The sequence below is a fragment of the Carlito syrichta genome, unplaced genomic scaffold (genome assembly GCF_000164805.1).
Source record: "Carlito syrichta isolate Samal-C Ts95f unplaced genomic scaffold, Tarsius_syrichta-2.0.1 Scaffold303666, whole genome shotgun sequence".
Taxonomy (NCBI): Eukaryota; Metazoa; Chordata; class Mammalia; order Primates; family Tarsiidae; genus Carlito; species Carlito syrichta.
The window spans coordinates 178767-194691 of NW_007247762.1; the positions used below are offsets into that span (position 1 = coordinate 178767).

Genomic DNA, 15925 nt, shown 5'->3' on the forward strand with positions numbered 1-15925 from the left:
GTACTGGGCTGTCCCGCTCTTCTGAGTCTGTTCCCGCCACCCCCCTCATGCTCTGACTTACTGTCTGAAAACGGGGTAAGCCCCGGACCTCCGAGAAAGAGCGCGTTCCAGCACCGAGGAGGGTCCCTTTTACCCAATGTGGAGGAACTGAACCCGAGAGGACAGGTGCTCCTCTGCGGCGCCCCTGAGTCATCTCATCTGGCCCTGGAGATCCGGGCCTGCGCCCACCTGGCCAGTCCTCGCGGGCGTCTGCTAACTGTTAAGCCTCCCTCCAGCCAACTCCCATTTGGACGACCCGGCCACAGTCTTGCAGAGAGGGACTGCCTCTCTAATCTGCCGGGGTCGCGGCTCTTCCACGTGGGACGGTCAGTCGATTCTGCCATGAGAGAATGTCACTGCCAGTGAGCGCTACCCTCAGGGTCCCACGCCCACGCCTGGCTGCTGGGTGGACATTCCAGCACCTCCAGCAGTCAGGGACTGGCGCCAGCGCTCTGCTGCTGAGGGGATGTAGGTGTGTCCGAACTGAGTGGTGCCCTGGAGACGGTGGAAGTGGAGTGTGTGGGGACATTGGAGACATGCCACTCTTCCCACCCAAGCGTCCCCCTGCTGCCTTCACTTCCCTCTGGCTTCGTCACCCGTGTGTGTTAGGGAGTGGGCCCCAGTTCTCTGGGCAGTGTGCCTCACACTGTCTTCTGGTGTCTGCCATTTCAGGCTTACAGGTGTCTGCAGGTGGCTGTGCACTAAGTGATGGGTCTGGGCTTTATAGAATGTCAGGGTGTGGATGAAGTTGACATGTGCATGCGTTCTGTGTTTTCCAGTCTCTGATAGTCTGCCAGGGGTTGTCTGAGACAGAGAGGGATGTGTTTGTGCTACATTTAGCCCGTGTTTACAGTCAGCGTGGTGAGTTTGCGTGTCTGACCACGTGTGCATGAGTGTGTGTGTGTATACAGAGCTGTGTGGGTGTTGTTGTCTGGGTTGGGAAGGGAGCATGCAGGCCCTGGCTTGTAATTGGCTGTAATGGGGTGGGGTGGGATCGGGGTAGGTTTCTGGGCCTGTCCTCTGTGTGTCTGACTGTGGGGTCAAGACCAGTGGAGAGAGATGGGGTGCCTGGGGATGTTGGAGAACGGGATCGCCCAGCCGTCTCTGTGCATCTCTGTGTTCCTCTGCTTGGCTCTGTGCCCTGTATTTCTGAGCCTGCTCTATTTACCTCTTGCTTTGTGTTTCTGGCTCTGTCTCCCCCTGCCTCCTATCCTGCCTGTCTTTGTATCTCTGCCCGGGGCTCCTCTCAGCTCTGTCTGGTTCTGATGACTCATCTGGGATAGGCATGAAGGTTACTCAGGGGAACAAGAGCCCTGCTGTTCCCGAAAGAGGTAGGGGGTGGAGAGTGGCACCCAGGAATTCCGGGCCATCTCCAGGGACTCCAGCAGCCTGCTCTCTTGCACCATGGTGCTGGCCTCCAAAGGACCAGGCGTGGTGTCTTCCTGGTTCTAGCCTCTCCTTTGATAACCTGAGTGTCCCCCACAACTCAGTCATCCCCCTCAGCTGCTGCTTCAGAGCTCTGGGGTCTCAGCTGCCTCTTACATTCCTGCCTCAGAGCATTGTGGGAGCAGCTGGAGGAGGACAAAGGGATGGGGGAGTATCCCCCACTCCTCCTACCTCCTGGGGTGACCTGCCTTTCCTCCTTTAGACCCGCCCACATCTCCAAGGCAACTCAGCCTTTTCCTCAGCCCTGGGCTCTTCGTTCTGAGGCAGCCACCTTGAAAGTGGGAACAGGGGTTCAGGATGTCTGAGTCTCAGGAAGAGAAGGCAGAGCAGCAAGAGCTGGAGGATGCTTTGAACCTGCTGCCAGGGGTGGGGTGGGGTGAGGGTGTGAGAGATGGCAGTGGATTCCAGGGCCTGGAGAATTCCATGCAGGGCTCTGGGACCAGCACAGATTAGGATTGTTTTTCCTGCAGCTAGGGCAGGGGAGAGTAGTACTTGAGTTTGTAAGGAGATACCAGTTGGAATGGTTTTAGGTGGAGTGAGCTGCCTGGGCCTTGTGAGGAAGAGAGTAGGGATTCTTCAACTTTAATGGGCACAGATCACCTGGGGATTGTGTTAAAATGCAGTTTCTGATTCAGGAGGTTTAGGGTGGGCCTGGGATTCTGCATTTCTCCCAAGTGTTGCCATCGTGCTGGTCCAGGGATCACACTGGGTCTAGAGGGCTATAGAGGATAGTGAGATTGGAAAGTGCTGGGGTGTTCTACTCTTCTTAGAATTCCAGGCTTCTAGGTGGGAGGTAGCCGGAGTCAGCCAGTCCAGGCTTATCTGGTGTTTAATTCTTCTATATCCTCAACAAGGAGTTGTCCAACCTTTTCTGAGACACTTTTATTTATTTTTTTCTGACACTTTTATTTAAAAAAAAATAAAAATGATGGTCATATACTTTTACATATCTCATGATTTTTATATAAATGCATTAATGTTACCATGTGTTACAGGACTTAGGAAAATAGTACAATCAGCCTCTCCTTTTCCTTTTTGTTTGTTTTTCTCTTTCTTTCCCCATTCACGTTAACTCTATTATGTATTCTCTCTAGACATATGTATCCTTTCTCTCTGGATATACAAACAAAGGGGTTCGTTTATTCTTTTCAAAAGGTGGGATAGCTTTTCATACTTTGAGTATTTTTTAAATATTAGAGATGGGGGGGGTCTCACTAGTTGCCGAGGCTGGTCTTGAACTCCTGTCTTCAAAATGTTGGGATTACAGGCGTGAGCTGCTGTGCCTGGCCAGTTTTTCATACTTTTGTATCTTATGTTTCATATTCAGCAGTTACACGAGGAAATCACAAGTCAGAGATTTGTTGCTACTTTGTTACTTTTCATAGCTGCATAGTAGCCCATGAAAAAATTAAGATTTTTTTTTTCCCCAACCTGATCCCTGTGGGCATTCACATGGCTTACAGATTTGTGTCCTTACAATAGGTGCTATAGTAAACAGCCTTGCACATATGTTCTTACTTCCTGGTGCTTCTCCCCTTCTCTTTGTTTAGACCATTAGGAGGAGTATTGGGTTGAAGGGGATGTGTATTTTTAATTATAATGGTTATTGCTAGATTGCTTTCCAAATAGATCATAATATTACATTTAGCCATTGAGCACAGTGGCTTACTTTTCATCTCTCTCCACCACCTGTATTTGTTACAGCTGTAAAAAAATATGACTTCAGTCTGATTTGTATTTGACTATTACAAAAAATAGGGCTGAGTTTGGTGGCTCATGCCTATAATCCAAGTGCTTCGGGAGGCTGAGGTGGTAGGATCACTTGAGGCCAGGAATTTGAAAGCAGCCTGGGCAACATAGGATGCCATTTCTACAAAAAAATTCAAACAATTAGCCAGGTGACATGTTCCTGTAGTCCTAGCTACTTGGAAGTTTGAGATAGGAGGATCGCTTGAACCCAGGAGTTTGAGGCTGCAGTGAGCTATGTGCAGTAGAACGACACTCCAGCCTGTGCAGTAGAACGAGACTTTGTCTCTTAATAGAAGTGTGTTGGTCATGAAACAACTATTCAAATTCTTTGGCCATTTCTCTATTAGGTTGTTTTTATATTGTTTTTTGTCAGTTTGTAAGAGTCCTTAGTTTATTATGATTATTAACCTTTTTTCTGCCATATTGTTATAAATGCTTTTTGCAGATTTGTTTGTTCAAAGCCATTGTTTATGGGGTATTTTGCCCTTTATTGATTGGGGGAGTGGGACTTTAGGCAAGTTATATAACTGATTTCTGCCTCAGTTTGTTCATGTGTTAAATATGGTTAGTAATAGTATCTACCTTATGAAGTGACTGTGGAGATAAAATTATGGATTCTGTTTAAGGGTTGAGCCCAGTGTCTGGCACATGGGAAACATTCTAAAAATACTGCAGATACTGTTAAACAATTCCTGCTGTCATTTTACTGCCGTTATCCCCAAAGCAGTTCATTCTGTCTGTCTGTTGCTGTCAGCTGTGACTCAGTCCCCTGATTAACTTACCCCACTACCCATTTTGTCCACTGCAGAGATGCTGCCCCCACCCCCTTAGGCCCAAGGGAGTAGGAACTATGGGGCCAGGGGCCCTCTCATCTCTACTGCTGCTACTCTTGGTGGCGACTGGAGATGCTGACATGAAGGGACATTTTGACCCTGGTGAGGAGACTGACTTATGGGTCCCTGAGGGATGGGACTTGGGAGGCAGAGAGGTGGGGATCTTGACCTGTCACATGCCTGCTTCCACCCAGCCAAGTGCCGCTATGCCCTGGGCATGCAGGACCGGACCATTCCAGACAGTGACATTTCTGCTTCCAGCTCCTGGTCAGATTCCACTGCTGCCCGCCACAGCAGGTACCTGGTGCACCTGGGCTGCCCTGAGAGGTCCTGGAACCTCTACTTGCCCTTCCAACTCCTCTGCCAAAGCCAGAGGCTTTTGAGAGGGCCCATGCCATTGAAATCCCTGAAATGTGGGGACAGGGGTTTAAATACTGAAGATAGAGGCAGACTTAGGGCCAGATGTTCCCTGTGACCTCCTTCCCCCTCCCAGGCTGGAGAGCAGTGACGGGGATGGGGCATGGTGCCCCGCAGGGTCGGTGTTCCCCAAGGAGGAGGAGTACCTGCAGGTGGATCTACAGCGGCTGCACCTGGTGGCTCTGGTGGGAACCCAGGGGCGGCATGCCGGGGGCCTGGGCAAGGAGTTCTCTCGGAGCTATCGGCTGCGTTACTCCCGGGACGGCCACCGCTGGATGGACTGGAGGGACCGCTGGGGTCAGGAGGTGAGGCTGGCAGGGGCAGCGTCTAGGGGAGATTGGCTCTCCTGTCTTCCAGCTGCTCTTTAAACACCACCTATATACTGAGGGCTCTCTGGTTTGCATCATCACTCAAGCCCCTTCCCTGCATTGCAAAGCTGACCACCTTCTGAGCCTCTCCACCTGGCATCTAATGGGTGTCTCCAACGTACCGGTAACTTCCCAATTCCCACCACAAACCTGCTCCTCCCCCAGCATTCTCCAGCTCAGGAAATGGTACCACTGTTGCCCAGTTGCCCAGGCTATAAGCTAAGATTACATTCCTGATTCCTCTTTTTCTCTCACCTGCTTCTTTGAAGTATCATTAGGGCCAGTCTGTTCTACCTCCGTGGTAGGTAGTTCCTGAGTCTGATCACTCCTGACCACTCGACCTCCACTGCCCTAGGCCAGGTGCCCAATTCTCCAGCCTAGATTAATGTAGTATGTGCCAAACTGTTCTCTCTGCTTCTGCCCTGTTCTGCCTGGAGTCAGCGTTCCTCCACCTAGGGGCTAAATCCAGTGGACCTGAATAGGTAAATCAGATATGTTACACCCAGCTCCCACCTCTCCTCTGGCTTTCTATTCTTCCAGAGCAAAAGCTAAGCCCCTTGATGGGGCTTTTCTTGCTGTTCCTAGAACAAGCCAGGGCTCGTTCCTGCAGCTTTGGGACTTGTTCTCTTGCTGTTCTCTGTTCCTGCAAAGCTTCTTCCCCAAATATCTACAGGCCCTCCCTCCATTCAGTTCTCAGGAGATGTCACCTCCTCAGAGAGCCTTTTCTGGCCACCCCACCTCACAGCTGTGTCCCCACACTCTGCCTCTAGTTCTTCTCAGCTGTTTCTCTTACTGTGATCTCAGTCCTGCAAGGTTCAGTTCTCAAGGCTGAGAACATGATCTGGCACAGAGTGGACACTCAGGCAACTTCTGCTGAATGAACAGAGGGGCTGGGGAAATAATAAGGGGAAGCTGAGGCAGGGGTACAGGGTTGTGAGACTTGGGTAGAATCTGAGCATAGTGGGATGAGTGGCTTAGAGTTAGATGGATGGAGATAGGCAAGGAGAGAGGGGAGCTGAGCCTGGAGTCTGAGGATAGATCATTAGGGGTGAGACAGGGTCAGAGGTCTCTGCTGCAGACTTTTGTCTTACAGATGCCTGGCTGTGCCCACAGTGCTGTGTGCTGGGCACCACCCTTCAGGGGTCTCTCAGTGGCCACTTTGGGCTGAGCCAGGGAGCAGCTGGTGACTGGGAAATGAGATCTGACCTGGAGCCCTTCCCATTCACTCTCCTCATTTCCTGGCCCACAGGTGATCTCAGGTAATGAGGACCCTGAGGGAGTGGTGCTCAAGGACCTTGGACCCCCCATGGTTGCCCGACTGGTCCGCTTCTACCCCCGGGCTGACCGGGTCATGAGTGTCTGTCTGCGTGTGGAGCTCTATGGCTGCCTCTGGAGGGGTGAGTAGCTCAACCCCCTGAGAGTCCTGTCCTGAGGCGTGGGGGTGGGGGTGGGGTGAGAATATGGAGACAGGCATCCAGAATCCTCTTTCTCCTCAGAAAGCTATCACTCTGGGGCTGGGGGACTGGCCAATGTCACTTCTTCTGTGCCAGTGGGCCAGCAGAGGGACATGAGAAAGGGGCCTGAAATCTACTCAGGCCTGATGCAGGGATGGGGGACAAAGACTTCATGCCTCTGACTACCTCCTCCCACTCTGCCCAGATGGACTCCTGTCTTACACTGCCCCTGTGGGGCAGACGATGTACTTGTCTGAGGCTGTGAACCTCAATGACTCCACCTATGATGGACATACCGTGGGCGGGTAAGGAATGGGCCCTTGGACTTGGAGCCTGGGGTGGGAGGGAGGATGGTGTGTGGGGACTGGGCTGGTAAGGAGTCTGGGCAGTGAGATGGAAGAACTGGGGAGAGGGATTGGTTAGGTGATGCTTCACAGGATAGGACCATGGTGACCACTAGCCTACGTGACACTTTGTGTGAGTTAGAAAGCACCCTCGGCTAGCACACATCTATTGGAAATTGGCACAATTAATGCACACACCAGAGACTGAAAGGCACCCCTTTGAAGTGATGCCTTTGGGTAGGATGTGACCTGTAAAGGACCTGTGATGATCCTGGGGTAGGGATAGGGAGAAGAGAATTGTGAGCTGCATAAGGGTGGGGAGGGACAGGATGAATGGACAGGAGTCAGGCCTCTGGTGGGAGGTGGGCAGAGTGCCTGGATATCGAGAACCTCTTCCCTTCTAACCTCTTCCCGATCCCCTCCTCTTCAGGCTGCAGTATGGTGGCCTGGGCCAGCTGGCAGATGGTGTGGTGGGGCTGGATGACTTCAGGAAGAGCCAGGAGCTACGAGTCTGGCCAGGCTATGACTATGTGGGATGGAGCAACCACAGCTTCCCCAGTGGCTACGTGGAGATGGAGTTTGAGTTTGACCGGTTGAGGGCCTTCCAGGCCATGCAGGTGAGTGAGTCTGGCTCTCAAGGGAGGCCCCTGAAGCCATGGTGGGTGCCACTGGGTCCCCCTGGAGCTCTCCTGGTCTTGACCCTGTGTCCCTCCTCCCATCCACCCAGGTCCACTGTAACAACATGCACACGCTGGGAGCCCGCCTGCCTGGGGGGGTGGAATGTCGTTTCAAGCGGGGCCCTGCCATGGCCTGGGAGGGGGAGCCCATGCGCCACAATCTGGGTGGCAGCCTGGGAGACCCCAGAGCCCGGGCTGTCTCGGTGCCCCTGGGTGGCCGTTTGGGCCGCTTTCTGCAGTGCCGCTTCTTCTTTGTGGGGCCCTGGCTGCTCTTCAGTGAAATCTCCTTCATCTCTGGTGAGCCCCTGGAGCATGCCCAACCCCAGCCCCTGGGATTGCCAAATGATTTAATTCCTGACCCTGTAGTGCCCCCACAATATCCATTCCTGGGTATCATGTCTACCCATCACCCATGAGACTTCTCAAGCAGGGCCACCCCAAATAACTTGAGGTCCTTCTGCCCCTTGTTCCCTGCGTATCTATCTTTCCTTTACTAGCCCCTCACTCATGACTGACACTGAGCCAGTGGAACAGCTGATGATTAAAATATTGAAATGCTTCTGTTGAGAAGTTGAGAATCAGGGGCACTGAGAATCAGTTGAAAAATAATTGAGTACTAATTCTATTGAGAATTAGTTGAGAAATAGCCTCTTCTGAAAGCCTCCTGCTTCCCTAGTCCTCTACTTCTCACAATCCAGCAACTAAAGGGTTAACATCTACCACAGCAGGGGACTTCCAGGACCCCATCCTCCCACCCTCAGTGGTTGGGTGGTTGCTTGCTGAGGATCACCCCTGCACCTGCTCCTTTACCCGACTCAGTGCCTCCCTTGGGTCTCCTCTTCCTCTTCTTCTGACTCCTACCTTCTTCCTTGTTCCTCCTTCCCCCCAGATGTGGTAAATGACTCCTCTACAGCTCTGGGAGGCACTTTCCCACCAGCCCCCTGGTGGCCGCCTGGCCCCCCTCCCACCAACTTCAGCAGCTTGGGTGAGTGGTCTTGGGGCGCCCTTCCTGGTGGGCATGTAGATCCTGTGCCCCTTTCTCCCTGGGTCTCCCTAGCCCTGGGTGGAGTGGGAGCCTCCTGTGACCCTTCTGCTTCTGCCAGAGCTGGAGCCCAGGGGCCAGCAGCCCGTGGCCAAGGCTGAGGGGAGCCCGACTGCCATCCTCATTGGCTGCCTGGTGGCCATCATCCTGCTGCTGCTGCTCATCATTGCCCTCATGTTGTGGCGGCTGCACTGGCGCAGGCTCCTCAGCAAGGTGGGCACATTGGTAGCACATGGGTGTGCAGGGAGGTCAGGCTCCTGCGTGAGTCAGGAGTGCGTGCACAGTCCATTAGTATCATGAGAGGAGGGCTTAGTAAAGGAACCACTTACTCCTGGGCAACATAGTGAGACCTTGACTCTAAACATTTAAAACAAATTAGCTGGGTATTGTGGTGCATACCTGTAGTTCCAGCTACTTGGGAGGCTGAGGTGGGAGGATCACTCGAGCACAGGAGGTTGAGGCTGTGGTGAGTATGATTGTGCCACTGCACTCTAGCCTGGGTGACAGAACTAGACTCCGACTCCAAAAAAATAAAAAGACCACTTAAAAGGTGTGGGCAGGGGAAATCACAAGGAGTGGGGCCATTTCCTATCCCTTGCCCTGCCGGGTAAGAGGAGATAGCGGTTATCAGGACTTGGGAGAGCAAGTGTGTGGGGAGGGCATCTTGACTGGAGTTTGGTTTGGGGATGCAGCTGACCTGAGTCCACCCCTCAGGGAGGGGCTGGGAGAAAAGCTATCCTGACCTCACTTTCTGCCCTCCCTTCAAACTCCTGCAGGGGGCTCCTCTCTGGCCAACTCAAACCAGAGCTGTTAGTGCAGTTCACATTGGTCAGCCTCTTGGGGCAAGAGCAGGGTGTAGACAAGTGGAGAGTGGGGCTGTAGGGGCAAAGGCAAGAAGTATGGTGCACCCCAAGCCTCATATTTGGGCCAGAGTCCAATCGTGGTGATATCACTTAGGTCGATGGCTATGGACTGGGCAGATTAGGACTGGAATCCCATTGGTGGACATTGGGGAAGGTACTTAAATGCTCTTGGGCTTCAGTTTCTTTACCTGTGATGGAGCTAACAAAAGCCACAACCACAGGACTTTTGTGAGGACTGAGGGATTGCACATAACAAAGTGCCAGGAATTGTGTGCCCAGTAGTGGCCAGGTTAACACTTGCCATTTCCCATGACAAGGCTGAGCGGCGGGTATTAGAAGAGGAGCTGACAGTTCACCTCTCTGTCCCTGGGGACACCATCCTTATCAACAACCGCCCAGGTCCTCGAGAGCCACCCCCTTACCAGGAGCCCCGGCCTCGTGGGAATCCGCCCCACTCTGCTCCCTGTGTCCCCAACGGCTCTGGTAAGACCTGCCTTGTTCCAGTCCCACCTCTGTTCTCTCTGCTGTTTTCTAATTGTATCCCTTTCTCATTCTCTTCCTGTCTTCCCCAGTTTAAACTCACTTCCTTATTTCTGTGCCCCTGGTTACCATCGATATCACTCCATGTTCCTACCACATAATCTCTCTCAAGAATTTCCCACGCATTACCCAAAATCCCCAGTGATCTCATCCTGTGTTCCACATATATCTGTCTTCTTTGTTGTACCCTCTCATTGTGTCTCCTTGGCCCCTCTTCTTTCTCCTAGACTATGTTTTTTCCTTCCATCCATCTGTCCTCCTTCATCCATCCATCTAGCCTCCATTATCCATCCTTCTATCTGTATTCATAAATCCATTCCTCCATCCATCCATCCATCTGTATTCATACATCCATTTGTCCATCCATCCAACAAAACATTATCATCCATTATCCATCTGTACATCCCATTTTCCTTCAACCCATCTATCCATCCATTCATTATCTATCCAGCTATCCATCACTCCCCAGGTCCTTGTTTTAACCTGTCTCTGTCTCTTAATACAGTCATTTCTATCAACCCTGGTCTTGCCCTCTTCTGGGTCTGTCTGTCTAGCCTTGAGTCTCATCCCTTCCCCGTGTCTCCCTCCTCCTTCTCCCGACAGCGTTGCTGCTCTCCAATCCAGCCTACCGCCTCCTTCTGGCCACTTACGCCCGTCCCCCTCGAGGCCCGGGCCCCCCCACACCCGCCTGGGCAAAACCCACCAACACCCAGGGTAAGCCCCTTTGTCCCTGGGCTCCGCCAAGCTCCCCATACCTCTACTGGGGCAGGGAAAAGCCCTCACACCTTGCACTCCCTCCTCTCCCCACTGTGGCCTCTTCTGCTCTCCTGAGCTCCCAAGGAGGAAGCTCTTGGACCCTTAGCTCACCTCTGCTGCTGCTTGCTCCTTTTTAAGACCTCCCCCTCGAGCTGAGTAGAAAGCTTACTAGTTCTCAGCTCCATCCCCCTCCTCCTCTTCCATGGCATCTCTTCAGCTCTCCAGAGCTAGACCAGAGGTGGCTGTGGTGGCCCCAGGCTCTCTTGTAATTACTCCTTTATTCTCCCCTCTCTCTAGAGCTGCGAGGAGGAGGGCTCTCACCCTGGGCACTTGCCCTCTCCCCCACATGTATCCTCTCTCTGCAGTCCCAGAGGTGAAGGCTCATGTCCCCACCCTTTCTGTCTGCTCTTCCTTTCCTCCGTGTTGCATTCTCATTGTGGCCCCTTCCCCAGGGCTGAGAGGGGACAGCTCTGCTTCCTCTCCTGTCTGTAGCCAACTTGTGTTGGGGGCCACGAGGAACTGTTCCCCTTTCCTCCTCTCTGTGTGCCCTGTCTCTGCTTGTCTTTGAGCTTGGTGTGTTGGGTTGGGAGGGTTTGGGTAAGCAGGGTGGGGGGAGCCAGGCAGAAAGCAGGAAGCAGGGGGAAAGCAGCTAAGTAAAGAGAGGGAGCAGGTGCTTAGCGGGATGAGGGTTTGGAAAGTGGAAGGTGACTGGATGCTGGGACCATCCTTCTTCCAAGGTGGGAGGAGGAATTCCTCTTCCAGCCAAGACATGTCTTGGAGCTGTGCTGGGAGATCCCTGGAGAGTAAGACTTTATGACAGCTTTGCTCACCATTTCCTTTGCCTTGGACACCTCCCCTGGAATCACAAACTCTCATCCAGTGCCATTGTCCTCTCTGGTTTGAGGTCGGGGGATGGAATGCCAGGGAAGGTATAGGGTAGACCCAGTCTCTCACCCAACTGGGAGACACAGGGGCCTCTGGGAGGCTGGGGTTGGAGAACCTATGGCTCTTGGGCTGTCCCTGATACCTTGTCCTGTCTTCTTTCCCCTACCCCTGCAGCTTGCAATGGGGACTATATGGAGCCTGAGAAGCCAGGTGCTCCGCTTCTGCCCCCACCTCCCCAGACCAGCGTCCCCCATTATGCCGAGGCTGACATTGTCACCCTGCAGGGCGTCACCGGGGGCAACACCTATGCAGTACCTGCGCTGCCCCCAGGGGCGGTTGGGGATGGGCCCCCCAGAGTGGATTTCCCTCGATCACGGCTCCGCTTCAAGGAGAAGCTTGGAGAGGGCCAGTTTGGGGAGGTAAGGAGGACTCCTGCCCAGCCATCAGTGGTGACTGGCCCGATCAGGGGCTCTGATGCCATGCCTGCACATCTCCCCTGGCCAGGAACCTTAGTTATCTGTGACAGTGTTGCCCTATTTGACCATGTGACCTCAGTGAACCTAGTTGCGACCTCCTAGCAAATGGCCTCCTTTCTCCAGGTGCACCTGTGTGAGGTCGAGAGTCCTCAAGATCTGGTCAGTCTTGATTTCCCCCTTAACGTGCGCAAGGGACATCCCTTGCTGGTAGCTGTCAAGATCCTACGGCCTGATGCCACCAAAAATGCCAGGTAAGGGCCAGGGATGGTGTCTGTGCCTTAAAGAAGGGAGAGGAGGCCGTGAATAGTGGGGAGCAACCAAGTGAGAACTATGGCAGAACCCAACAGAGTGGTGGTGCCTGGGGCAGGGGTTTGTGTGTGTGCTGGGGGTGGGGGTGCCTGGTCTGTTTGAGCCACAGGAAAGGTGCAGGCCACCACCTTGGCACCCCCCCTCCACCTTCTCCCTGCTCCTCCAGGAATGATTTCCTGAAGGAGGTGAAGATCATGTCAAGGCTCAAGGACCCAAACATCATCCGGCTGCTGGGCGTGTGTGTGCAGGATGACCCCCTCTGCATGATTACTGACTACATGGAGAATGGCGACCTGAACCAGTTCCTCAGCGCCCACCAGCTAGAAGACAAGACGGCTGAGGGGGCCCCTGGGGATGGGGAGGCTGCCCAGGGGCCCACCATCAGGTACCCACTTGTCTGGGCTGGGCCTTCCCTGAGAGCTCCGCAAGGGGGTTTTCTCCTCTCCTCTCACTCCAGCCTGGAAGAAGAGAGGGAGCGGTGGGTGGGGAGGCAGATGGAGGCTCCATGAGGGCCTGGGATGAAGAACATGTGACATATTAATCAGGAATGTGGACAGAAAGGCTGGAGGTGACTACATGAGGGAGGCCTGGGGCCCTGCCATGATGCCCTTTCTGCCCTCCCTCACCCTCACACCCCGAGTGAGAAGCATAATACAAGAAGGGTTCCCCAGGGTTGGATGGGCCAGAGAGGTTGGGTGGAAGTGCCCTGGCCTCACATGGGCATTCCATCTCCGCATGGGGAGCAGGAGTGACCTGGCCCTGGGAGGGGGTTCCCCTTCCTCTCCTGGGGGAATCTGTGAAGCTGCCCCCATGACTCCTTGTCATCGGCTCCCTTACTCAGCTACCCAATGCTGTTGCACGTGGCAGCTCAGATCGCCTCAGGCATGCGCTATCTGGCCACACTCAACTTTGTGCATCGGGACCTGGCCACACGGAACTGCTTGGTTGGGGAAAATTTCACCATCAAAATCGCTGACTTTGGCATGAGCCGGAACCTCTATGCAGGGGACTATTACCGTGTGCAAGGCCGGGCAGTGCTGCCCATCCGGTGGATGGCCTGGGAGTGCATCCTCATGGTGAGCGGTCCCAAGACAGGCAGGCTGGGGTAGGGCAGCAGGGAGAGCACTGTCACCACTCACAGCACTGCTCTCCTTCCCTGGGCTGCAGCTTCCTTATCTATAAAGCGAGGTTTCCCTGGCTCAAGGGACTGGCAAAGGCAAGAACTGTGCTGTGATGGAAAAAGGGTCCAGCAACCAAGAGTGGGTACAGGGGATGGAGTCAGGTTGGCAGAGATAAGGGGGCAGGAGGCAGCTGGAGATAGAAGGGGTTGGGTGGGAAGACAGAGGGTCAGGACCAGAGAATGGGGGGTGGGCAGAGAGGAAGGATGGGCAGAAGGAGGAGGTAGGCCCAGGGCCCAGGAGAGAGGTATAGAGCCTGGAGAGAAAAGGCGGAGCCTGAGGGAAAGAGGAACAGGCTTGCTGGGAAAGGGAGGCCAGCTCAGGAGGGAGTCAAAGCCCAGGGTGGATATGGGCTTGCCCCAGGAGGGGAGGAGGCTCTACAATGCCTGATGCCCTTCTCTGTCTTTGCTGCCTTCTCTGTGTGCCAGGGGAAGTTCACCACGGCGAGTGATGTGTGGGCCTTTGGGGTGACCCTGTGGGAAGTGCTGATGCTCTGCAGAGCCCAGCCCTTTGGGCAGCTCACTGACGAGCAGGTCATCGAGAATGCGGGGGAGTTCTTCCGGGACCAGGGCCGGCAGGTCAGAACCAAGCGGTGGAAGATGGGTCTCTGATGGGGGAGCTGAAAGGGGCAGAGCTCGTCATCTTAGAGATGAAAGAACATTTGTTCTCTGCCTCTTATCCACACTGCCACGATGCAGGTGTACCTGTCCCGGCCACCAGCCTGTCCGCAGGGCCTGTATGAGCTGATGCTTCAGTGCTGGAGCCGAGAGCCTGAGCAGCGACCACCCTTTTCCCAGCTGCACCGATTCCTGGCAGAGGATGCACTCAACACAGTGTGAATCACAACACCAGCTGCCCCTCCCTCAGGGAGCAATCCAGGGGAAGCCAGTGACACTAAAACAAGAGGAGCCAATGGCACCCCTGCCCCCCTCCCCCAACTGCCCATAACCTCTAAGAGAGGCAGTGTGACTGCAGGTGGGCTGGGCCTGCCTAGGGAGCTGACATCCCCTGTTTCTCAGACACAGTCTCATATCCCCTTCTGTTCCTCCTTCCCTGAGACCCCCTGCCACCCACCCAGCTGGCCCTGTGGATGGGATCCTTTCTGACCTCCTCTAGCCATCCCTTGGGGAAGGGTGGGGCAAATACAGGGCAAACACTGGACATGGCCCATTGCAGCACCTGGGCCCCACTGGACAACACTGGTTCCTGGAGAGGTGGCTGTGCCCCCCAGCCTCTCTCTCTTCCTGTCACACACTGGACCCCAATGGCTGAGAATCTGGGAGGTGAGGAGGATAAGAAGGGGAGAAGGATGTTCCCTCATACCTGCTCCTGGAATTGTCCTCAGCTTCGGATTCTTCCTCCTCCACCACCTGAAACACTGGACCTGGGGGTGATCCCCACCCCAGCCTTCAGTCACCCCCACTTCCCACCTGCCATGGTGTAGCTAGAACTTCTCTAAGCCTGTATGTTTCTGTGGAGTAAATATTGGGATTGGGGGAAAGAGGAAGCAACAGCCCATGGCTCTGGGGTTGGACATCTCTATTGTAGCTGCCACATTGGTTTTTCTATAATCACTTGGGGTTTGTACATTTTTGGGGGAGAGACACAGATTTTTACACTAATATATGGACCTAGCTTGAGGCAATTTTAATACCCTGCACTAGGCAGGCAATAATAAAGGTTGAATTTTCCACATCTGTAAGTGGGTTTCTTGGGGTTTTGGTAAAATCTGCTCCAGCCCGCCCAATCCATTTCCTGTCTTCCTTCTTCACTTTTTCTTTCCTCTCCCCATTCCATTTTCTACCACCTATTTTGCCCAGCATTGTGTTCTATTTCTGCAGAACCCCGGGTCCTTGCCTGGGGGACCCCAGGAGAATGTGTCAATGTCTGAGTGGATGAACCCTGTCTGCTCAGAGGAGTGCTCTGAGCACTCAGAGGAGTGCTCTGTAATATATACCAACAACAAAAGATGAATACAAGTCATATTTGACTTCTGCAATTACAAGGGGTGCTCAAAGTAGTTACCATCAGTGTTCAGACACTTCTGATTACTGTGAACTACTGCAGGACTTGCTGCTATGCGAGGCCTCTCGAATCTTCCCTTGTGCACATCACACAGTACCATGAGCCTTAAACTTATCACTAATGCCTGCAGTTGTTAGGCGTGATGGAGGTTCTGGTGCCTACTCACACCTCCGTTGTCGTATTTCACAACGTTTTTGAATTTCAGATACCACTTCAAAATTATCTTGCACTCCCTGAATGACAACCGTGCTTCTGCCATTTTTATTTATTTATTTAAAAAAATTTTTTTTTTTTATTTTTTTGAGTTGGAGTCTCTGTCGCCCAGACTGGAGTGCAGTGGCCGCTCCCAGCCACCGCAGCCTCGACCTACTGGGCTCCAGCGATCCTTCCACCTCAGCCTTCCAAGTAGCCGGAATTACAGGCATGTGCTACCACACCCGGCTGATTTTTTGATTTATTGTAGAGATGAGGTCTCGCTGCCCAGGCGGGTCTCGAACCCGCGGACTCAGGCATCCACTCACCTC

General features: G+C 53.6%; 1 protein-coding gene across 5 annotated transcripts in view; it reads left to right on the forward strand.

The window, feature by feature from the left end:
• DDR1 (discoidin domain receptor tyrosine kinase 1) overlaps positions 1 to 15071 on the forward strand; it is a 19136-nt gene extending 4065 nt beyond the window's left edge. Inside the window, exons 1-18 of one of the 5 annotated variants that reach the window (XM_008058955.1) lie at positions 718 to 775; positions 4043 to 4169; positions 4262 to 4364; positions 4561 to 4789; positions 6102 to 6249; positions 6512 to 6611; positions 7081 to 7267; positions 7378 to 7624; positions 8217 to 8312; positions 8431 to 8582; positions 9550 to 9715; positions 10376 to 10486; positions 11588 to 11832; positions 12013 to 12140; positions 12365 to 12583; positions 13040 to 13274; positions 13805 to 13954; positions 14075 to 15071. In XM_008058955.1, coding sequence (XP_008057146.1) covers positions 4085 to 4169; positions 4262 to 4364; positions 4561 to 4789; positions 6102 to 6249; positions 6512 to 6611; positions 7081 to 7267; positions 7378 to 7624; positions 8217 to 8312; positions 8431 to 8582; positions 9550 to 9715; positions 10376 to 10486; positions 11588 to 11832; positions 12013 to 12140; positions 12365 to 12583; positions 13040 to 13274; positions 13805 to 13954; positions 14075 to 14215 — 2742 coding nt within the window. In that variant the 5' untranslated portion in view covers positions 718 to 775; positions 4043 to 4084 and the 3' untranslated portion in view covers positions 14216 to 15071. Of the gene's footprint in view, positions 1 to 389; positions 402 to 717; positions 776 to 4042; positions 4170 to 4261; positions 4365 to 4560; positions 4790 to 6101; positions 6250 to 6511; positions 6612 to 7080; positions 7268 to 7377; positions 7625 to 8216; positions 8313 to 8430; positions 8583 to 9549; positions 9716 to 10375; positions 10487 to 11587; positions 11833 to 12012; positions 12141 to 12364; positions 12584 to 13039; positions 13275 to 13804; positions 13955 to 14074 lie in introns of those variants that run through there. The other 4 variants (XM_021712841.1, XM_008058956.1, XM_008058957.1 and 1 more) reach the window with 4 other exon arrangements.
• Positions 15072 to 15925: the final 854 nt, after the last annotated feature.